This window comes from Sarcophilus harrisii, chromosome 3 (assembly GCF_902635505.1).
Source record: "Sarcophilus harrisii chromosome 3, mSarHar1.11, whole genome shotgun sequence".
Classification (NCBI taxonomy): Eukaryota; Metazoa; Chordata; class Mammalia; order Dasyuromorphia; family Dasyuridae; genus Sarcophilus; species Sarcophilus harrisii.
Window position 1 is genome coordinate 19,040,274 of NC_045428.1, and position 16,167 is coordinate 19,056,440.

The following is a 16,167-nucleotide window of genomic DNA, read 5'->3' on the forward strand; positions in this document are numbered from 1 at the left end:
GAATAAAGAACACAAGCATTTATTAAGCCCCACTGTGTGCCCAGAACTAAAATAATTAAGCCAGAATATCCACTCTGGAGATCACATCTGACAATCTATGCAGCTTTCTGTCTAGCAGTTGTCTGGCTCTGCCATTAAGAGTAAGATGTTTTTCACATCTGATCAAGCACTTTCGAAATACCCATTTATCATTAGTTCATCTGCCTATTAACATATGTCTTTTCACTAAAGCAAGTCACTTATCTATTTGCAAAAACTTTATTAGCCCTTTCTAGGTGCTATTTGTACATGAAAGCAATAAAATTTTATTTCTTTTAAAATAAAATTTAAAAAACATAAAGGAAGTATTTCCAAAAACAAGACATAATTCAATATCCATCTACATATATATATATATTATCCAATACCTCTACACATGAAAAAATATTTTCTGAACTCCAAATTATGCTGTAACGCCCAAATGATTAGCAATTAATGAGGTCTTAGCATGAGCCAGGGACTAACTCTGGGGAGGCAAGAACAAAAATGGAACCACGTCTGGGTGCCTTCAAGGGGTTCACATTCATCCATTTCCCATTGGTAAAGTGTGCACCATGAAAAGTTGGTTGAGAAGCGATCCAACTCCAAAGAGCCCAAATTTATCCTGAAAGAGCAGAAGTACATGTCTGTACTACCGATATAATAAACGAAGATCCTAATAATGACTGTTGGATACTGAAAGTTCAAATGTCTTCTGGCTTGGGCATTTAAATGTCTATGGACCACTATTTTTAAATGCAAAATTAGAGGGTCCTATCTATAAACAACTCAAATAAAATCCTAACCTTAATTCTCTTCAATGACACAGAGTGCCTGTGTTTCCTATGTTTGGCCAAAATAATGTCATCGTTAAGCAACCAGGCTATGGGTGATGTGCTTTCCCATAATAAGCCAGCCTGGTCTGTTACAGAGGCCATACTGAAGCTTTTCATGTGAAGAAAAAGAATTTAATTATATTCAGTGCAACAGTAAGTGTTTAAGGTATTACAACTCTTCAAAAATGGTTAATCCATCTATAGCAACACTCTTCTTTAACCTTAAAGTTTGTTTTCTCCCAAATAATCTCATTTTTACCAGTAGTCCTGAATAAGTCTAATATAAATAAACCAGAATTTTATGAAGGACCTACTAGTAAAATTTTCCATGACACGTTCAGATCTTTAGGCCTTTTTTTTGTGTGTGGTTGGCAAAATCTATCATTTTCCTCCTAAGGAGATTTTTTTTTAGTACTCATCTCTTTATTTTAAGAGTATCACAAGACAACTCTTCTGCGCTGTCAACCTCAAAAGCAAAAATCAGTGACACAGGAGGTGGCCCCTGCAAGGAGGGGTGGGATCCGAAGGCGTGAAAGCCACGTGGGTGCCGGGACAAGCCCCGCCTTTGAAAGGACCCTCCGTTGGCAAGCTCCCAGGCCAACCTCACGGGCTTTCTGCAAAGTCTTGGACGTGGTCACCGCAGGATGGAGGGTCAACAGCTGCTTTCCTTCTGCACGAGCTGCCAATACTGGATTAGTTCCTTGGGAGAATAGTCATGGGCTGCAATCAAACGCTGGAATTTGCAGACATTAAACTTAATCCGGTACAAAAAAAAGAGGTCATCGGACTCAGGGAGATGGACGTCCACTTTTAAGATGCTCAGAGCGATCCCGACATACACGTCTTCGAACCTGAAGGGTCTGACGTGCGCCATCATGCCATAAACTCGGGAAACCAGGTCTCCAGACAGCACGTAGCCTAGACCACTGCAGTAGGGGGGAAACATCCTAAACGGATACTCTTGGTAGGAAATGTATGTTTTTTTGAAGAATTCTCTATTAGAAAAGTTCTCTATGAGAGGGTAGCCCGTGTAGAAGTTCTCAGACTGGTTGTGGGTCAAAAGATATTTTACTAAGTTTCCAGGGTTGATAAAAACATCCGAGTCGGCCTTCATTACGTACTGGGCTGTGGGGCAAAACTCTGTAACCCACCTGAAGGCCATAATGGTCTTTAAGGTCAGGTTATTGTACGAGTCTATGAAGTCTTGACGGATGATATCGCCGTAAAGAATGCTTTCGTCCTGGACGGATAAGGCCAAAAGGTTCTCTTCCGGCTCCGTCTGTTGGCCTAACAGAAAGTACGTCAGGACTTCTTGCCCCCACCAGGACTTCTTCGCACCCCAAGTTATGCGGATGGCCTGCCTGGCTTCCACGTCCGCGGAGCGCGAGGTCACCAGGATGACGAGGAACGGGCTGCGCTCGGAGCAAGTCTCCCGCTCCCGGAGCGTGAAGGTGAATTCCGAATGGTTCATGGGCTTGTACTCGTAGAAATACATCCAGTTGAGGTTCTCGATCACGGTGTAGGAGGGGAGGTTGAGGTACCAGAGCATAGCGACCGTGAGGAAGCAGAGTAGCCAGAGGCTCCATCTCAGGCATTTCACAGACATTCTGTGCCTTCAGGGCTCCGATGGGAGGTTGGAGATGAAGGTTTGGGGGCTTGGAAAGGAGAGCCTCCAAATCTGAAAAAAAAAACAACCCAAGGAGGCTTGGATGAGGGCTTTCCCAGTCCTAGTCCCCTTCTAAATAGTTCCTGACACACTGGCTGCCTACAGGCCAATGCCTTCATTTTCCTCCTTCCTCTCCAGACTGGCCTTAGGACTTCTCCCCATGGCTCCTACCCACCCTTCCTTTTATCCCATGATGCTAAGAGAGCACCCCTCCTAAGGGTCTTCCTGTGAGCTCCTGGTGGACAGGATTCTCCTCTGCTTCTTTTTCTATCCCCATGTCTGTCGTATAAAAGGTACTTAATAAATGTTTATTGATTGATTGATGGATGGATGGAAACAGGTTGTCATGTGAAGAACAAAAGTGAGGTAGATCTTAGGGATCAAACTCATAACAAATAATCCTGAGATTAAACTAGATTAAAATATAACTGGAAACTACTTACCCAAATAAACAAAAGTAAAATAGAACAGAGATAATGTCAATATGTGGTTTCCTAAGTCAATATGCAGCCTACAGGGATTCTTCTGTGCAGTTTAATGGCCCCCAGTGGGGGACGCTTCCAGTTCTGCAAGGAGGCAAAAAAGTGAAGGGATGAAAAATGCCATTAGCAAAATCTGCATCTCATCTCAATTTTCTATCTGCTGTGGTCCCTTCTGTGATTGCACTTGTACTTATGAAGCACCCACTATGTGCCAAGGATGGGGCTAAATGCTAGGGATACAAAGATAACCCCCCTCCCCAATGGAAAATTGTTGAAAATAATCCTCATAATAACAGCTAATATTTACAAGGCATCTACTACAAGCTTGGTACTAAATATCTGACAGTGTGCAGATTATCCCAGAGTCACCCTCCAGGTTGAAAGGTTTCTGTATGTACTGACAGCTGAGTCAGCTGTCCGATATCTTAGCCTAGAATCACCACAGTGATGGGGGACGAGTCGGCATTTAGAGATCTGATATGGGGGATTCCTGTGGATTCTATTGGCCTTTGTAATTCCCAGTACCGAGCCCAGTTCCTGCACAAGAACAGGCGCTTCATATTCTTCTAGAATTAAGTCAAAATAATAGAGCTGCAGCTCTCACCCTGGCTCCATGGGAGATTTGGGGAGGAGGGCGTTTTTGTAAAGGTGAATGTGGGGGAAAAGGCATCTTTATTTTTCCTACAATCGGACTCCTCTGTTTTATTTTACACATTTAAAAACAATATTCTGAGCAGAAATCCCCATGGAACCAGAGGGTTCCATGACAAAAAAAGGTGAGAATTTCTGAAACAGCGGTGGGTTCTGAGCTCTGTTCAGCACACCACAGGAAAGTCCCTTTCAGCTCTAGACCCAGAGATCATCCAGTGATCCAGCTTTTTTTAGTCTCTTGAACCTAAAAATGATGTTACTTTTTTTTATTGCCCTTATACTCCCTTGGAAATGGAGGAGGAATTTGGCAGTGGCAGAGAAAAGGACCCAGATTCATTCCATTCTATGAATGCCATCATTAAGTATGACACAATGTGTATTTAGGAAGTCGCGTGTCACCTCTGATGCTAGCTATGTGATCCCGTAGAATGGGGAGCGTAATAATTGTGCGACCTTCCTCAAAGCCAGTAAGTATTTATTAAGTACCTCCCAAATGCCCAGTACAGGCACTGGGATAAACATTAAGGATAGAGAGAAAGGCATGAGAGATAATGGAGATAGAGAGAATCCCTGTCCTCAAGGAACTTATACAGGAGACAGCAGGTAAACAAAACATGTGCAGGATACATTGGAGATCAGGCATCTAGGAATAAAAACTACAAAGCAAAGGAAACCAAACTAACATTTAGGAGGCAGAGGATCCCACGTGAGGAAAACCTGGAATCGTGATATGATGCTCCTGAGTGCTTCAAAAGAGAAATGGGAAGAATGAGAGCAGAATTATGTCCTGTTCAACAAAAATAATGAGTAGAACAGAAAAGCTAGAATCGGTAATGGTGAGTCTCACCAAAGAAACAAGGTGAAATAATAGACTAGAAATGGAAATACACGGAAATGAAAGACAACCTTGAAGAGAAACAGAAAATAAAAAGATTAAATGAAAATATGATCACTATGCAAGCAAAACATGGATCTCAAAGACAGGGTACATGGAGACAACTGAAGGCTTATAGATCTCCCAGGAGAACATGGTAAGACAAAAAATTAATAACCCAACAAAAGGAATATCAGACCTTTTTCAAAAGAAATATCAGTACTTCTAAATAAAGGAATTTATGGATCTTCTTTAGAAAGAAACAAAACAAAACACAAAATAACAAAACCCAAGGCTGAAAATTCCAGACCCTTAGTGGTTAAATTTACAGAATAAAAAATTGTCATCAGGAGAAAGACCTTCAAATATAAAGAAATAATTCAAATAATACAAGACTATTCTGCACTCACTAGAAAAAGGACTAGAGAATGGAATAGTGTGTTTTGAAGGGCATTGGTGTCCAGAATGGTTCATCCTGCAAGTCTGAACCTAATCACAAAGGACAAAAGGATACATGATGAGACAAAGAAAAGGGGGGTGGGGGAGGGAGGGAAGAATGGAGGAAAGGAGGGAAGGAGGAAAAAGGAGAGGAAGAAGGAGAGAGAGGGAGAGAAGGAAGAAGGAAAGGAGGGAAGGGGGAGAGGGAAATGGAGAGAGAGATAGAAAAAGAGAGAAACAAAGAGATAGGCAGAGACAGAGACAAAAGAATGGAGGAAAGGAAGGAGGGAAAAGGAGAAGAGGAAGATGGAGAGAAACAGAGAGAGAGGGAAGGAAGAAAGGAGGAAAGGAAAAAGAGAGGAGAAAATGGAGAGGCAAAGACAGAGAGGCAGAGAAATAAAGAGACAGAGATAGGCAGTGAGAGAGACAGAGATGGGGGAAGAGGGAGAGGGAGAGGGAAAAGAATGGAGGAAAGGAGGAAAGGAAAGAGGGAGAAGGAGAAGGAAATGGAGACAGAGAGATAGAGAAAGAGTGAGAGTCAGAGATGCAGAGAGAGACAGTGAGAGAGAAAGGGGGAAAGAAACATTTTTAGAAAGAAAATTTAAAAAATGAAGAGATTATTTGCTTCTCTAACATCTCGAACAGCACAAATGCAGGAAGAATGATTGCATTCAACAGATAAGGGCAGCAAAAGCAGGAGAGTGACAACAGAGACAGAAAGAAATTTCTTTCTAAAAGTACACAAAGAGACCAGGATGAAGGTGGATGTCTGACAGAGGTAGCAGTGAAGAGGCAGATGGGATATTATGCATAGAACATGACACTACCTTGCTGACAGGTAAATCAAAGGTACAGTACACCTTGGAAGGGTACATGAAAATGGGAGAAGAGCAATGGAGCAAAGGCTAGCAATGAGGGGAAAGTGGTCTCAGAAAGAGAAGAGCCTAAAGGGGAGTGGGAGAAGGGAGAAAATATTGAAGGAGGTAGTAGTGCTCATGAGGAAGGTCTTACTTTGGAGGCATAAAGGAGTTCCATTAATGAATACTCCTATGAGTGAAGACAGATGGGCCCCAGATCAAGCTCGGAGGATTTGGTGCTTGAAAAATCTACTTATCCTACAGTGGGAGAGAGGGAATTAGACACCCCCTCTCCCAGGGGATAACCAGCATCTGGGAGAGTGGGAGAGCACGGACACCAGGAGATATCGGCAAATGTCAAAAGAAAATCAAAGAGAGACTACGGATCTGCGGTGGGCTGCAGAAGCAGAAATGTGGTGGGGGAGGGACTCTTCCATGAGCCAGTGTCCCAACAACGGCAATAATTGGCCTTATTCTGAGAATAAGGCTCAATGGAAAGGGGGGACTCATGGGCAAACTCTATAAGGCACTGGCAGAACTGCTTACGAGGGAGAGCTTAGAATGAATACTTTGGAAGCTTATATTTCATAAAGACTACAGAGAAAAGAGAGAGTAGGGATCATTTTACAAGAGCCAGGAATCAGAGAATGAGGGTGTAGAATAAACAGGAAAAGAATATGAATAATGAAAAGAGAAAAATCCTTTTTGGAAAGGAGTACAAAAGAAGAAATTAAAAGATTAAGGAAGAGGACTAACTGAAGGGGAAAAGAGGAGGGGCAATTATTAAAGAGAATTGGGTACCAGGGTGAAGGGCAAAGAGTCAGTTATAATATGACTACCTTTAAAAAGATTAAAGTGAAAGGAAGGAACATAATACTCTCTTTATAGCAGAAGAGGGATCTTGAAACTGAGAAGCTTCTGCATAGACAACATTTAATGAGAGGGTGAAAGAACCTTTCTATCAAATTTCTCTGGTAAAGTTTTGGTATCTAAGCTTAATAAACAATTAATAAATGTATCTAAAACTACAGCCATTCCCCAGTAAATCAATGAACAAAGGATATGAACAGTTAAAAAAAAACCCAACCCAAAATACACTGTACAATATTTACAACCAAGTGCTCTAAATCACTAATAATAAATGAAATTAAAATCCCTGCAAACTGGCAAAAATGATTTTTAAAAATAGCAGCAATATTTAATGGGTTGTAGAAGGTAAGGCTGTGAATTAATGTGACTAATCTGGAAAGCAATTTGGAATTATGCAAATAAAGCAAATGTCCAAGAATCCAAGATTCCATTACTGGGCTTATATCCCCACAAAGCCATTGATAAGAAAAAAGTCCCCTCTACGCCAAAGTATTTATAGCAGTTGGTTCTGTGTGTATGTGGGTGTGATAGCTAAGAATTAAAAACAAAGTAGATGTTTATCAATTAGAACGCCCAAATTATGATATATGAAAAGAATGGAATATTAGTGTGCTATCAGATATGATGTGTGTGATGGATACAGAGAAACACAGAAAGACCTTTATGAATTGTTGTAGCATGAAGTGAATGGAATCAGGAGAACTATTTGCACAATTATCACAGCACTTTAAAGATGAACAACTTTGGAAGACTTTAGAACTCCGAAGAGGACAATGATCGAGCCTAGCTCCTACAACCTGAGGATGAAACTTGCTGGCCATGGCTAAAACAGGGCTCTATTTTGTGATTATGCCATGATTAAAGTGAAAGGAGAAGAGAAGACAAGGGATAGTAATGAAAAAAAGGAAAAATAGATCAATGGAATATTTTTTTTAAAAAATGCTCAGAGTTTTAAAGAGTTCAAAAGGAAATTAAATAAGTGGAAAAGCTTCAGAAACTAATGAGAAAAGTTTAGTTTGCTTTGTTCATAAGTTCATGCTTTAAATGAAAAATTTTCTTAAGAAATGGTGATTCAAAGTTTTGTAAAAAGACAACTATTTTTGTTGTTCAGTTATTTGAAGTCATGTCTGACTCTTTGCCATTTCTTTCTCTAGCTACAGAGTTAAGTGACTTGCCCAGAATCATACAGCTACTAAGTGTCGGAGGCCAGATTTGATCTCGGGAAGATGAGGATTCCTGACTTCAGGCCTGACACTTTCTACGCTGTGCTAGCTATCAGTCCCCAAAAGAAACAAATTACATTTAGTCCCAAACATATGATATATGAAGACAATGGAATATTAGGGTGCTGTAAGATATGATGTATGTGATGGATACAGCGAAACACAGAAAGACCTTCAGAATAAGAAAGTAGCTTCAGTTATGATTACACAGGAAGACAAATTAAAGGCTCAATACAGAAAAACCAAATAAATCATTCAGTGAAAAACCAAATACTTGAAAATCTACTTTATCTCAAGTAGCATTTCCATTTAAGCTTTGAAATGAACTATAGTACCCATAACAATTTAAGCAAAATATCAGTTATTCCTAATAATTTTATCAAGAAAAAAAGGAAGGCAGCTAGATGGGGCAAATAGAGTATCAGCCCTTAAGTCAAGAGGACCTGAATTCAAATATGACCTCAAATACTTAATACTTCCTAGCTGTGTGATCCTCAGCAAGTCTTACCCCCCAAAAAAAGAAAAAGAAAAAAGAAGAAAAAAAGAGATAAGTATGAGCATATACTTTATCTTTAAACACATTTTCACTTACTGTCTTTTTTTTTTTTTTTGCATCACTTACATTTCCCAAAATATCTGTCCTAGAGAGCAATCCCTTAGATGTGGGAAAACTTTTTGACATTATTTGAATCTAGTCTTGCATGGCTGAGAAGTCAGATTTGTCACATACAGCTCTTTTTCTTAAACTATGGTTTGTGACCCCATATGGGGAGTATGTGTAATAATGAAATGTGGGGGTCATGAAATTATGATTTATTATCAATAGATGTTTGATTTGCATACCTTAATATCTGGGGGGTCATGGAAAATTTTTTTCAATGGAAAAGGGTCACAAGTGGAAAAAGTTTAAGAAAAAGACTTAGAGACTAGATTTGTTTGATGTTTAACTCAGGACCCCCAGTTATGCTGTTCAGAAACTCAGTCAGATCGAAACAGTGAGATGATTCGGGCCAATTCCAATGACTTTGTGATGAAGAAAGCAATCTGTACCCAGAGAAAGGACTGTGGGAACTGAGGGTGGATCACAACAGTGTATTTGTATTCTTTTTGTTGTTGTTACTCGCATTCTTATTTGTTTTTTCTTATTTTTTCCTTATGATTTGCTTTTTTTATGCAGTATGATAATTGTATAAATATGTTTACATATATTGGATTTCACATATATTTTAACATGTATAACATATTAGATTGCATGCCATCTGGGGTTGGGGGAAGGGGGAAAATTGGAACACAAAGTTTTTCAAGGGTCAATATTGAAAAATTATCCTTGCCTATGTTTTGAAAATAAAAAACTTCAATTAAAAAAAAACCACCCAAGATACATGTTAAAGCAACCCTAACATCTTACAGTGCTGGCTCATCGGTTACTGTTTTCTTGAAATGGGGAGAGTGACCACCAAACTGAAGGTGTACAGAGCCACTGAACTGACCTCAATGTCGTATCCATGTGAAACCCAGACAATCTACTAGCACGTGCCAGGAAACTGGATCGTGTCTATTGGAATTGTCCTAGGAAGATTCTGAAGGTCACCTAGCAGGATGAGGTGCCAGATACTGGGTCCTTTCTGGAACTAAACTGCCCACCAGCATCCCAACTCTACTGCAGAGAGTGCATTGGGCTGGCCACACTATTTGGATGCTAAATGTTCGCTCGCCAAAAAGATTATGTTATGAAGAACTCACACATGGCAAACGTTCCCAAGGTGCTCAGAAAACAATGATACAAGGACACTCTCAAGAACTTTAAAATCGATTGTATGACATGGGAGACACTGACCCAAGACTGCCCAGCACGGCGTATCCCCATCGGAGAAGGGGCAGTGCTCTGTGAGCGAAGTAGAACTGAATTAGCCCAGAAGAAAAGTGAGAGGAGCAAAATGAGAGAAGTTTATGTCCGACCTGTGGCCGAGCACTCCGAGCTCGTATTGATCTGATCAGCCAGTCAGTCACACTGTAACTTGACTCTAACCCAGGAGGTTATTTGGTCCTTTCCAGATTGAAGGAAAGCAATCAATGGGTAACTTACAGATATTAGGGGGGCACCTCTTTTCTGTCTCTCCTCCTCTGCTGGGCAACTTAATACATTTCTTCTTAAATTATTTCAGTGTAGGAATCTTTTATCTTCAACTAAAATAGGAAATTTAAAAAAAAAAGGGGGGGGGGGAGGAAGACTAGTTTGACAAAGTCCACCAAACTATGAAAAAAACCTGACATTGTGTCATCTTCCCCCTCATTATCTCCAGGTGGGTCTAATTTAATAGGTAGATTTTGCATTCTGTCCCACCTGGAGGGAAGGCTGTTTCTGGGTCTCACAGTCCCTTAGAAAGGGCTATGAGAAACTGAGGGAGGGACACTTGGTCCTGTGGAATAGTCATGGGCCTGAAAATCACCCCATGAGGTTTTGATTCATATGGCATTTTCTAAAGCTTGACATATTTTTCATTTAAAAAGGAAAAATGGATCAGCGGGTATACTTTCCTTCTCCTGGTTCAAAGTTTGCATCTCACATATTACTAGCACGGGGAATGGAGCCTAGGGTGGGATCTTTGAGCATCATGCCATAATACTGTTATTTAGGGAAAGCTGCTGTGCCATTTCTATTACCTCAGCAGTTCTTAACCCGGGATGTGAACGAGTTTCCCTGTGAATTGAGTTTCCATAGAAATGGTTTCCTTTGTCATCAGATTTTATTTTAAATAAATACAAATTTTTAAAAAATCAATTTTAAAAAAGATAGGTCCCAAATCCCCAAATGTCTTACAGAATATAAGTGACCAAATTTTGTTGTTGTTCATACATTGGTCCACTTTGAGGATGAATGAACAACAATAATGTGTTTTAGTTTTTAAAAAGTAAATTTAAGTGAAAATTCATTTAAAATTAAATTTTAAAAATATTCTGAATGTTATGGAATATTATTGTTCTATAAGAAATGGTCAGCAGGATAATTTGAGAAGGGCCTTCAAGAGACTTACATGAACTGATGCTGAGTGCAGTGAGTAGAACCAAGAGAACATTGTACACGGCAACAAAAAGATTATGGGATGATCACTTTGATGGACTTGACTCTTTTCAACACTGAGGTGATTCAGGACAGTTCCAATGGACTCGTGATGGAGAGAGCCATCTGCATCCAGAGAGCGGAATATGGCGATGAATGTGGGTCACAACAGAGGATTTTCACTTTTTTGTTGTTGTTTGTTTGCTTTTTTTTCCCTTTTTGATCTGATTTTTCTTGTGCAGCATGATAATTGTGGACATATGTAGAGAAGAACTGTACATGTTTAACATATATTGGATTACTTGCCTTCTAGGGGAGGGGGAGTAAAGGGAAGGGAGAAAAAATTGGAACACAAGGTTTTGCAAGGGTGAATGTTGAAAATTATCTCTGCATATATTTTGAAAATAAAAAGATATTATTTAAAAATATATGCATATTCTGAGAGGGAGTCGACAGGTTATATTAGACTGTTGATTCAACCTCCCCCTTGCATTGGCTGTTCTGTGTATCCTGACACAGAAGGATCCTGAAGGGGTTCATTTCCAGCTCTTTTCAGCTAAGTTTAAAGTCCTTCACTTGCTTTTCTTTTAGAAAAAAAAATTAAAACAAAGGATTCATGATTCTTGAAGAATGTTGTGCTCTCTGCATTAAATTTCAATTAGTGTACACCAATTCTGGATATTATGGGTCTGAGAAACACATTATTCAGAAAGGAGCAAGAAATTTGCCAAATACCAGGGGTGGGGCTCTCATTTCATTGGCTGAGGGACTCAATCCCCATGTACAAAACTTTTCCTCCCCTTGTGGGTCAGCCCTTTCTCATCTACCCCAGCTCCAGTGATGCTGGACCATCAGTGTCCACAATGCTCCCTAGAGGGGCTTGAGGCAGATTAAAATTTAATTGGGAAATATTTAACAGAATAAGTTTGAAGACAAAACATAAATCACATTACATTTTAAATTAGCGAATATGCAGTTCATGAGGAGGTGTGATGGAGTGGTTCCCCCATTCTGTTGGAACTTGACCAGATCACCAAGAGGCCATGAACCTCAGTCTCCTCAATGGGCGTTCTATTCACACTGTTATTCTCCCTCGAATGATAGGTTCTAAGTTGAATTTTCCATTATGCCAGATCTTTCCACTGGATCTAATTTATTGTATCCACATCACCCAAAAGTGTTGGCCCAGATCTAAAGACAAGTTTGTTTAATAAACAGAATGATCCGTGATTACTGACTTGAACAACAATACCAGATTGTCCCATCCTTTGTCCAGATGAGGAAAAGGAGGTCTGGAAAACTGAAAAGATCTGCCTGAGGTAGGAAGTTATTTGTTATAATGGGCTTTAGACCCCTACTGGAGAGGAGCATATGGGAGCCAAATCTTCCTGTTGAGATGGGACCGGAGAGAGACTGAGCCAAAGCTCTAGTCTTGAAGTCAGAGGCTCAGGGTATTCAAAAAAAAAAAAAAACCCAGGCTTACTCCCTACCTTTTAAACTTTAGGTCAATCTTTTAAAACACCCCCTTCCCCTCAGTTTTCTCATCTGTAAAATGAAAGGGCAGGACTCGTTGATGTCCAAGTTCCCTTCAAGCTCTAAAATCTTAACCAAACATGTGCTTAAGAACCTAGTAAGTTCCAGGCATTGTGCTAAGAGCTGGGGCTACAAAGACTGTCCCTGCATTTAAGGGGCTTATAATCTAATAAATCCTGGTCATTAGAACTATTTCCAAGGGGAAAGATTTTGTAAGTGTATCTACTTGTGTTTTTGAATCGTTCCTTCAAACAAACCAATTGTTCTGGATATAATGTCCTCAAACAAAGCATCATGAATTAATTAAAAAATTTTTTGAATTGAAGCAGGTAGATGACAGAGTGGATAGAACTCTGGCCCTGGAGTCAGGAGGACCTGAGTTCAAGTGTAGCCTCAGACACTAACTGGCTGTGATCCTGGACAAGTCACTTAACACTGACTGCCTCCAAAAATATTTAAATTTTTTTTAAAAATTAAAAAACAAAAATAAAAACGATAAACTCTCTGATTCCATGAGTTAGGAAGATCTGAGTTTGGTGCCCTGCCTCAAGCACTTACTGGCTGTATGACCCTGGAAAACTTATTCAACACTAATTTCTTCACCTGCAAAATGGGGCTAACAGTGAAGATCAAAGAAGATCATCTATGTGACACATTTTGCAAACCTTAAATTACTGTCTATTATTATAATTGTTGTTGTTATTCCTATTCTAGGCCAGAGACTTCTTTGGTGGAGGGAACTGCTTCTAAGCAATTTAGATCCCTAAGTGCTCCACAGCACAGCTTTTCAGAAAGCTGCCTAAGTACCAAGAAGGTTAAAGAATCCGTATTTGTCTGGGGCAGATTCTGTATCTCCAGACAGTGTCTGGCAGAACCACACTAAATAATTATGATCATGCACTGCACGGATCTTCTTGGATGGAAAGAATCAAGTGGAAACTGTATTCATTTCAGTTATATAATAACAATTTCTCTTCATCTTCTCAGTAACACTGTTCTTGAGTTTTGATCCTGGTTTTTGGAACTTAAAACTTTTGGGAAACACTCTTCTCATACATAATTACTTAAGGTATCCGTGCTGGCCATTATATGGAATATTTTGGATCAATAGCTCATTTCTGCTGACTCCAAAAACCGGGTCCTCCTTTTAGCTCTTGTACTGATAAGGATGCCAATTTTAAGAAAAACTGGATGAGTTAATCTGGGAGGAGGGAGGGAAGACATCCCACACAAAAACAATTGAGACAGTTCAGTGATACACTGGGCAGTGAAGTTAATAGAGACTGTTGACAGGAAAAAACTCTTTGAGAAGAAAATTCCTCTTAAGCATGATTTATTTTGCATAAAATGTGGTCTGGAAATTCCCTAAGACTTTTTCCACATACGAAGAAGTCAAAATTATGTTCATAATGATACTAATTTCTCATATGTAGTATATATTATTAATATAACATCATGATTCATATATGTTAATTTTCTAATGGTCATTAGACATCAGTGGATATAGCCTCACTGGAACAAAAACTTTTAGAGTTGGGGGGGGGTGAGGAAATGCTGGCCCTGGATCATTGTTCAGAGTGTAGCAGGGTTATGTGGGCATCTAAGTGACACAGAACAGCATGCTGGGTCTGGAGTCAGGAAGAGGAGTTCAAAATTGGCTTCAGACACATACAAGCTGTGTGACTCTGGACTACTCACTGTCTGCCTCAGTTTCCTTATCTGTAAAAGGAGCTGCAGAAGGAAATGACAAACCGTTCCAGGATCCTAACCAAGAAAACCCCAAATGAAAGGACTGAATAACCACAAAGAGATTTTAAAAAAGGTTTGAAGAAGGCTGATTCAGAGTTCTCCCCGCTCCCTGCCCAGCAGACAATGCTCTAACACAGGGCAGAAAGAGCTAGCTGGGGGGATTGGAAGTTCTACAAAAAATCTGAGTATTTCCCAGTCCTCCCACTCAACCTCCTGTGATTCCAGGTGCCCCAGAATAAGGGAGCTCCCACCCCCCAGCCTCGGATGCTCCAGGTTATCCTATCAGAGACAAGACGGCTCAAGAACTTACCAAGGCTGTCTCAGAGGGGCACAGGAGGAGGGCCGGGTGTTCTCGGGGCCGGGCACAGGCCTAGTTCCATCCTGGGTTCTCGTGGGCAATGCCATCCCCCGCAGACTCTACCGGGAAAACAGAAATGGCCCCGGTCGGAGGCCCCCTTTCACTTCATGGGCTGACCCAAGACGTCTGGGGCTGTTTTTCGTTGGAAACACATTTCTCCTCCCCTCCCTCCAGCCCAAAGCCGGAGCAATTTCTCTGGGGCGAGCCCCGGGTTTTCGCGGGCTGCCGAAATTTGGCTGTAGGGGCAGCACAAGCTCGGTTATCAGGAAGCCGAGTATTCCACAAACAACCCCGGCCCGAGGCTCCCTCCTCGGCTGACCCCGGGCAATCCAGCCGTGCCTCAGTTTCCTCCTTTGTAAAAAAAAAGGGGGGGGTTTGGATGGGATTGGCAGCGGCAGCCTCCCCCACCCCACTCTCCCCCTTTCCCCAGCACATCAGCGATTGTGTTGGAAGCATTTTCTTAGCGCCGAAGTGGTTTGTAGCTCCCGGCCGGGGCCCAGCTCCCCGCAGATCAGGGGTCTCGGAGAGGGGAGGGGCCGTTCAGCCGCGGCTCCGGCCACAGGGCAGAGGCCTCTGCTCGTGGAAGCAACGGGGTCTCCGGCTTTGGGGAGAAGCTGGCCCCGGGGCGCCCCGGCTAGCGCACTTCCCTCCCCCTCCCCAAGGAGGGTCCTTGCGAAAACCCGGGCCAAAGGGGGTCCCAGTTCAAATCCTCGGTCTTCTCCGGGGTGACCTTGGCTGCGGGGGCACCAGATCGCCTCTAAGGCCCCTCCCACGCCCAAGTCTAACTTTCCGCCCGCGGAGTCTCCGACAGCCCCACGGGCACCTACCCGGCCCCGGGAGGTAGAGAGGAGAAAGGGGGCCCCTCCCCTCAGGCCCAGCTAGTCCCGGGGAGGGGGCCGCGGAGCAGGACCCTCCCTCCTTGCCCCGCCCTAGCTGTCCAGCTGATCCGGGCCCCTACTCCCCCTCTTCTTTTTCTGTCAGTAGCGCCTCGCTCGGGAGGTGAAGCCCCGGACTGGCGGCCAGGCCCACGCGGGCCCGGAGGCACCGAGCCCCCGCCTCAGCCGGCCCGGGGCTCCCGGCGTCGGTCTCTGCGGGCAACAGCCGGGGCTCGGCGGGACGCCTCTACCCTTCCTCACTGGCCTCGCCCCCCCTTCCGAGGGCGCGCAGGACGCGCCTTCAGGTGAGGGCGTGCCTTGTCTGGGGCCCCCGAAGCCCGGGGGGTCACTTACCCGCGAGACCCTCTGCTCCCCCTGGACCAAAAGAGCGAGTAAGGCCCCCTCCGGGGCGGGGCACGCTCGGGGCGGAGGGCGGGGCCCGGGGGGAGGAGGGCGACTCCCTCCATGCTCCACCCCGTTAGTCTCTGCCGGCCCCCGATCCACTCTCGGAGATCCGGCGCCCACTGGCGAGGTGTGGACCCTGCTCGGGCCCCCGGGCCCTTCTGCCTTGGCCCCTGGAGGCGCGAGCCGCCTGAGACCCGGAGGCCCACGGGGCCGGGGGGTGAGGGGTGTCGCTTCCTGCCTCAGTTTCCCTGGGGGGTGGCCGGGAAGCCGC

The 16,167-nt window shown here is 42.8% G+C and overlaps 1 protein-coding gene across 5 annotated transcripts; it reads right to left on the reverse strand.

Annotated features, from left to right (window-relative positions):
- B3GALNT1 (beta-1,3-N-acetylgalactosaminyltransferase 1 (globoside blood group)) lies at positions 1 to 15,918 on the reverse strand. 5 transcript variants are annotated; one of them, XM_031957604.1, is made up of 4 exons: positions 15,846 to 15,918; positions 14,569 to 14,675; positions 2,964 to 3,086; positions 1 to 2,532 (listed from the first exon to the last, which is right to left on the reverse strand). In XM_031957604.1, the coding sequence occupies exon 4, from the start codon at positions 2,458 to 2,460 to the stop codon at positions 1,507 to 1,509; it is 954 nt and encodes a 317-aa protein (XP_031813464.1). In that variant the 5' UTR covers positions 2,461 to 2,532; positions 2,964 to 3,086; positions 14,569 to 14,675; positions 15,846 to 15,918; the 3' UTR covers positions 1 to 1,506. The 5 variants fall into 5 exon arrangements, with proteins under 5 accessions (XP_031813464.1, XP_031813465.1, XP_012402080.1 ...); XM_031957605.1 differs by lacking the exon at positions 15,846 to 15,918 and adding an exon at positions 15,444 to 15,809; XM_012546626.2 differs by lacking the exons at positions 14,569 to 14,675; positions 15,846 to 15,918 and adding exons at positions 10,002 to 10,102; positions 10,951 to 10,988.
- Positions 15,919 to 16,167: the final 249 nt, after the last annotated feature.

Bases quoted from the DNA above. Each gene is read 5' to 3' on its own strand.
- B3GALNT1 (XM_031957606.1), bottom strand. From the start codon at position 2,460: ATGTCTGTGAAATGCCTGAGATGGAGCCTCTGGCTACTCTGCTTCCTC.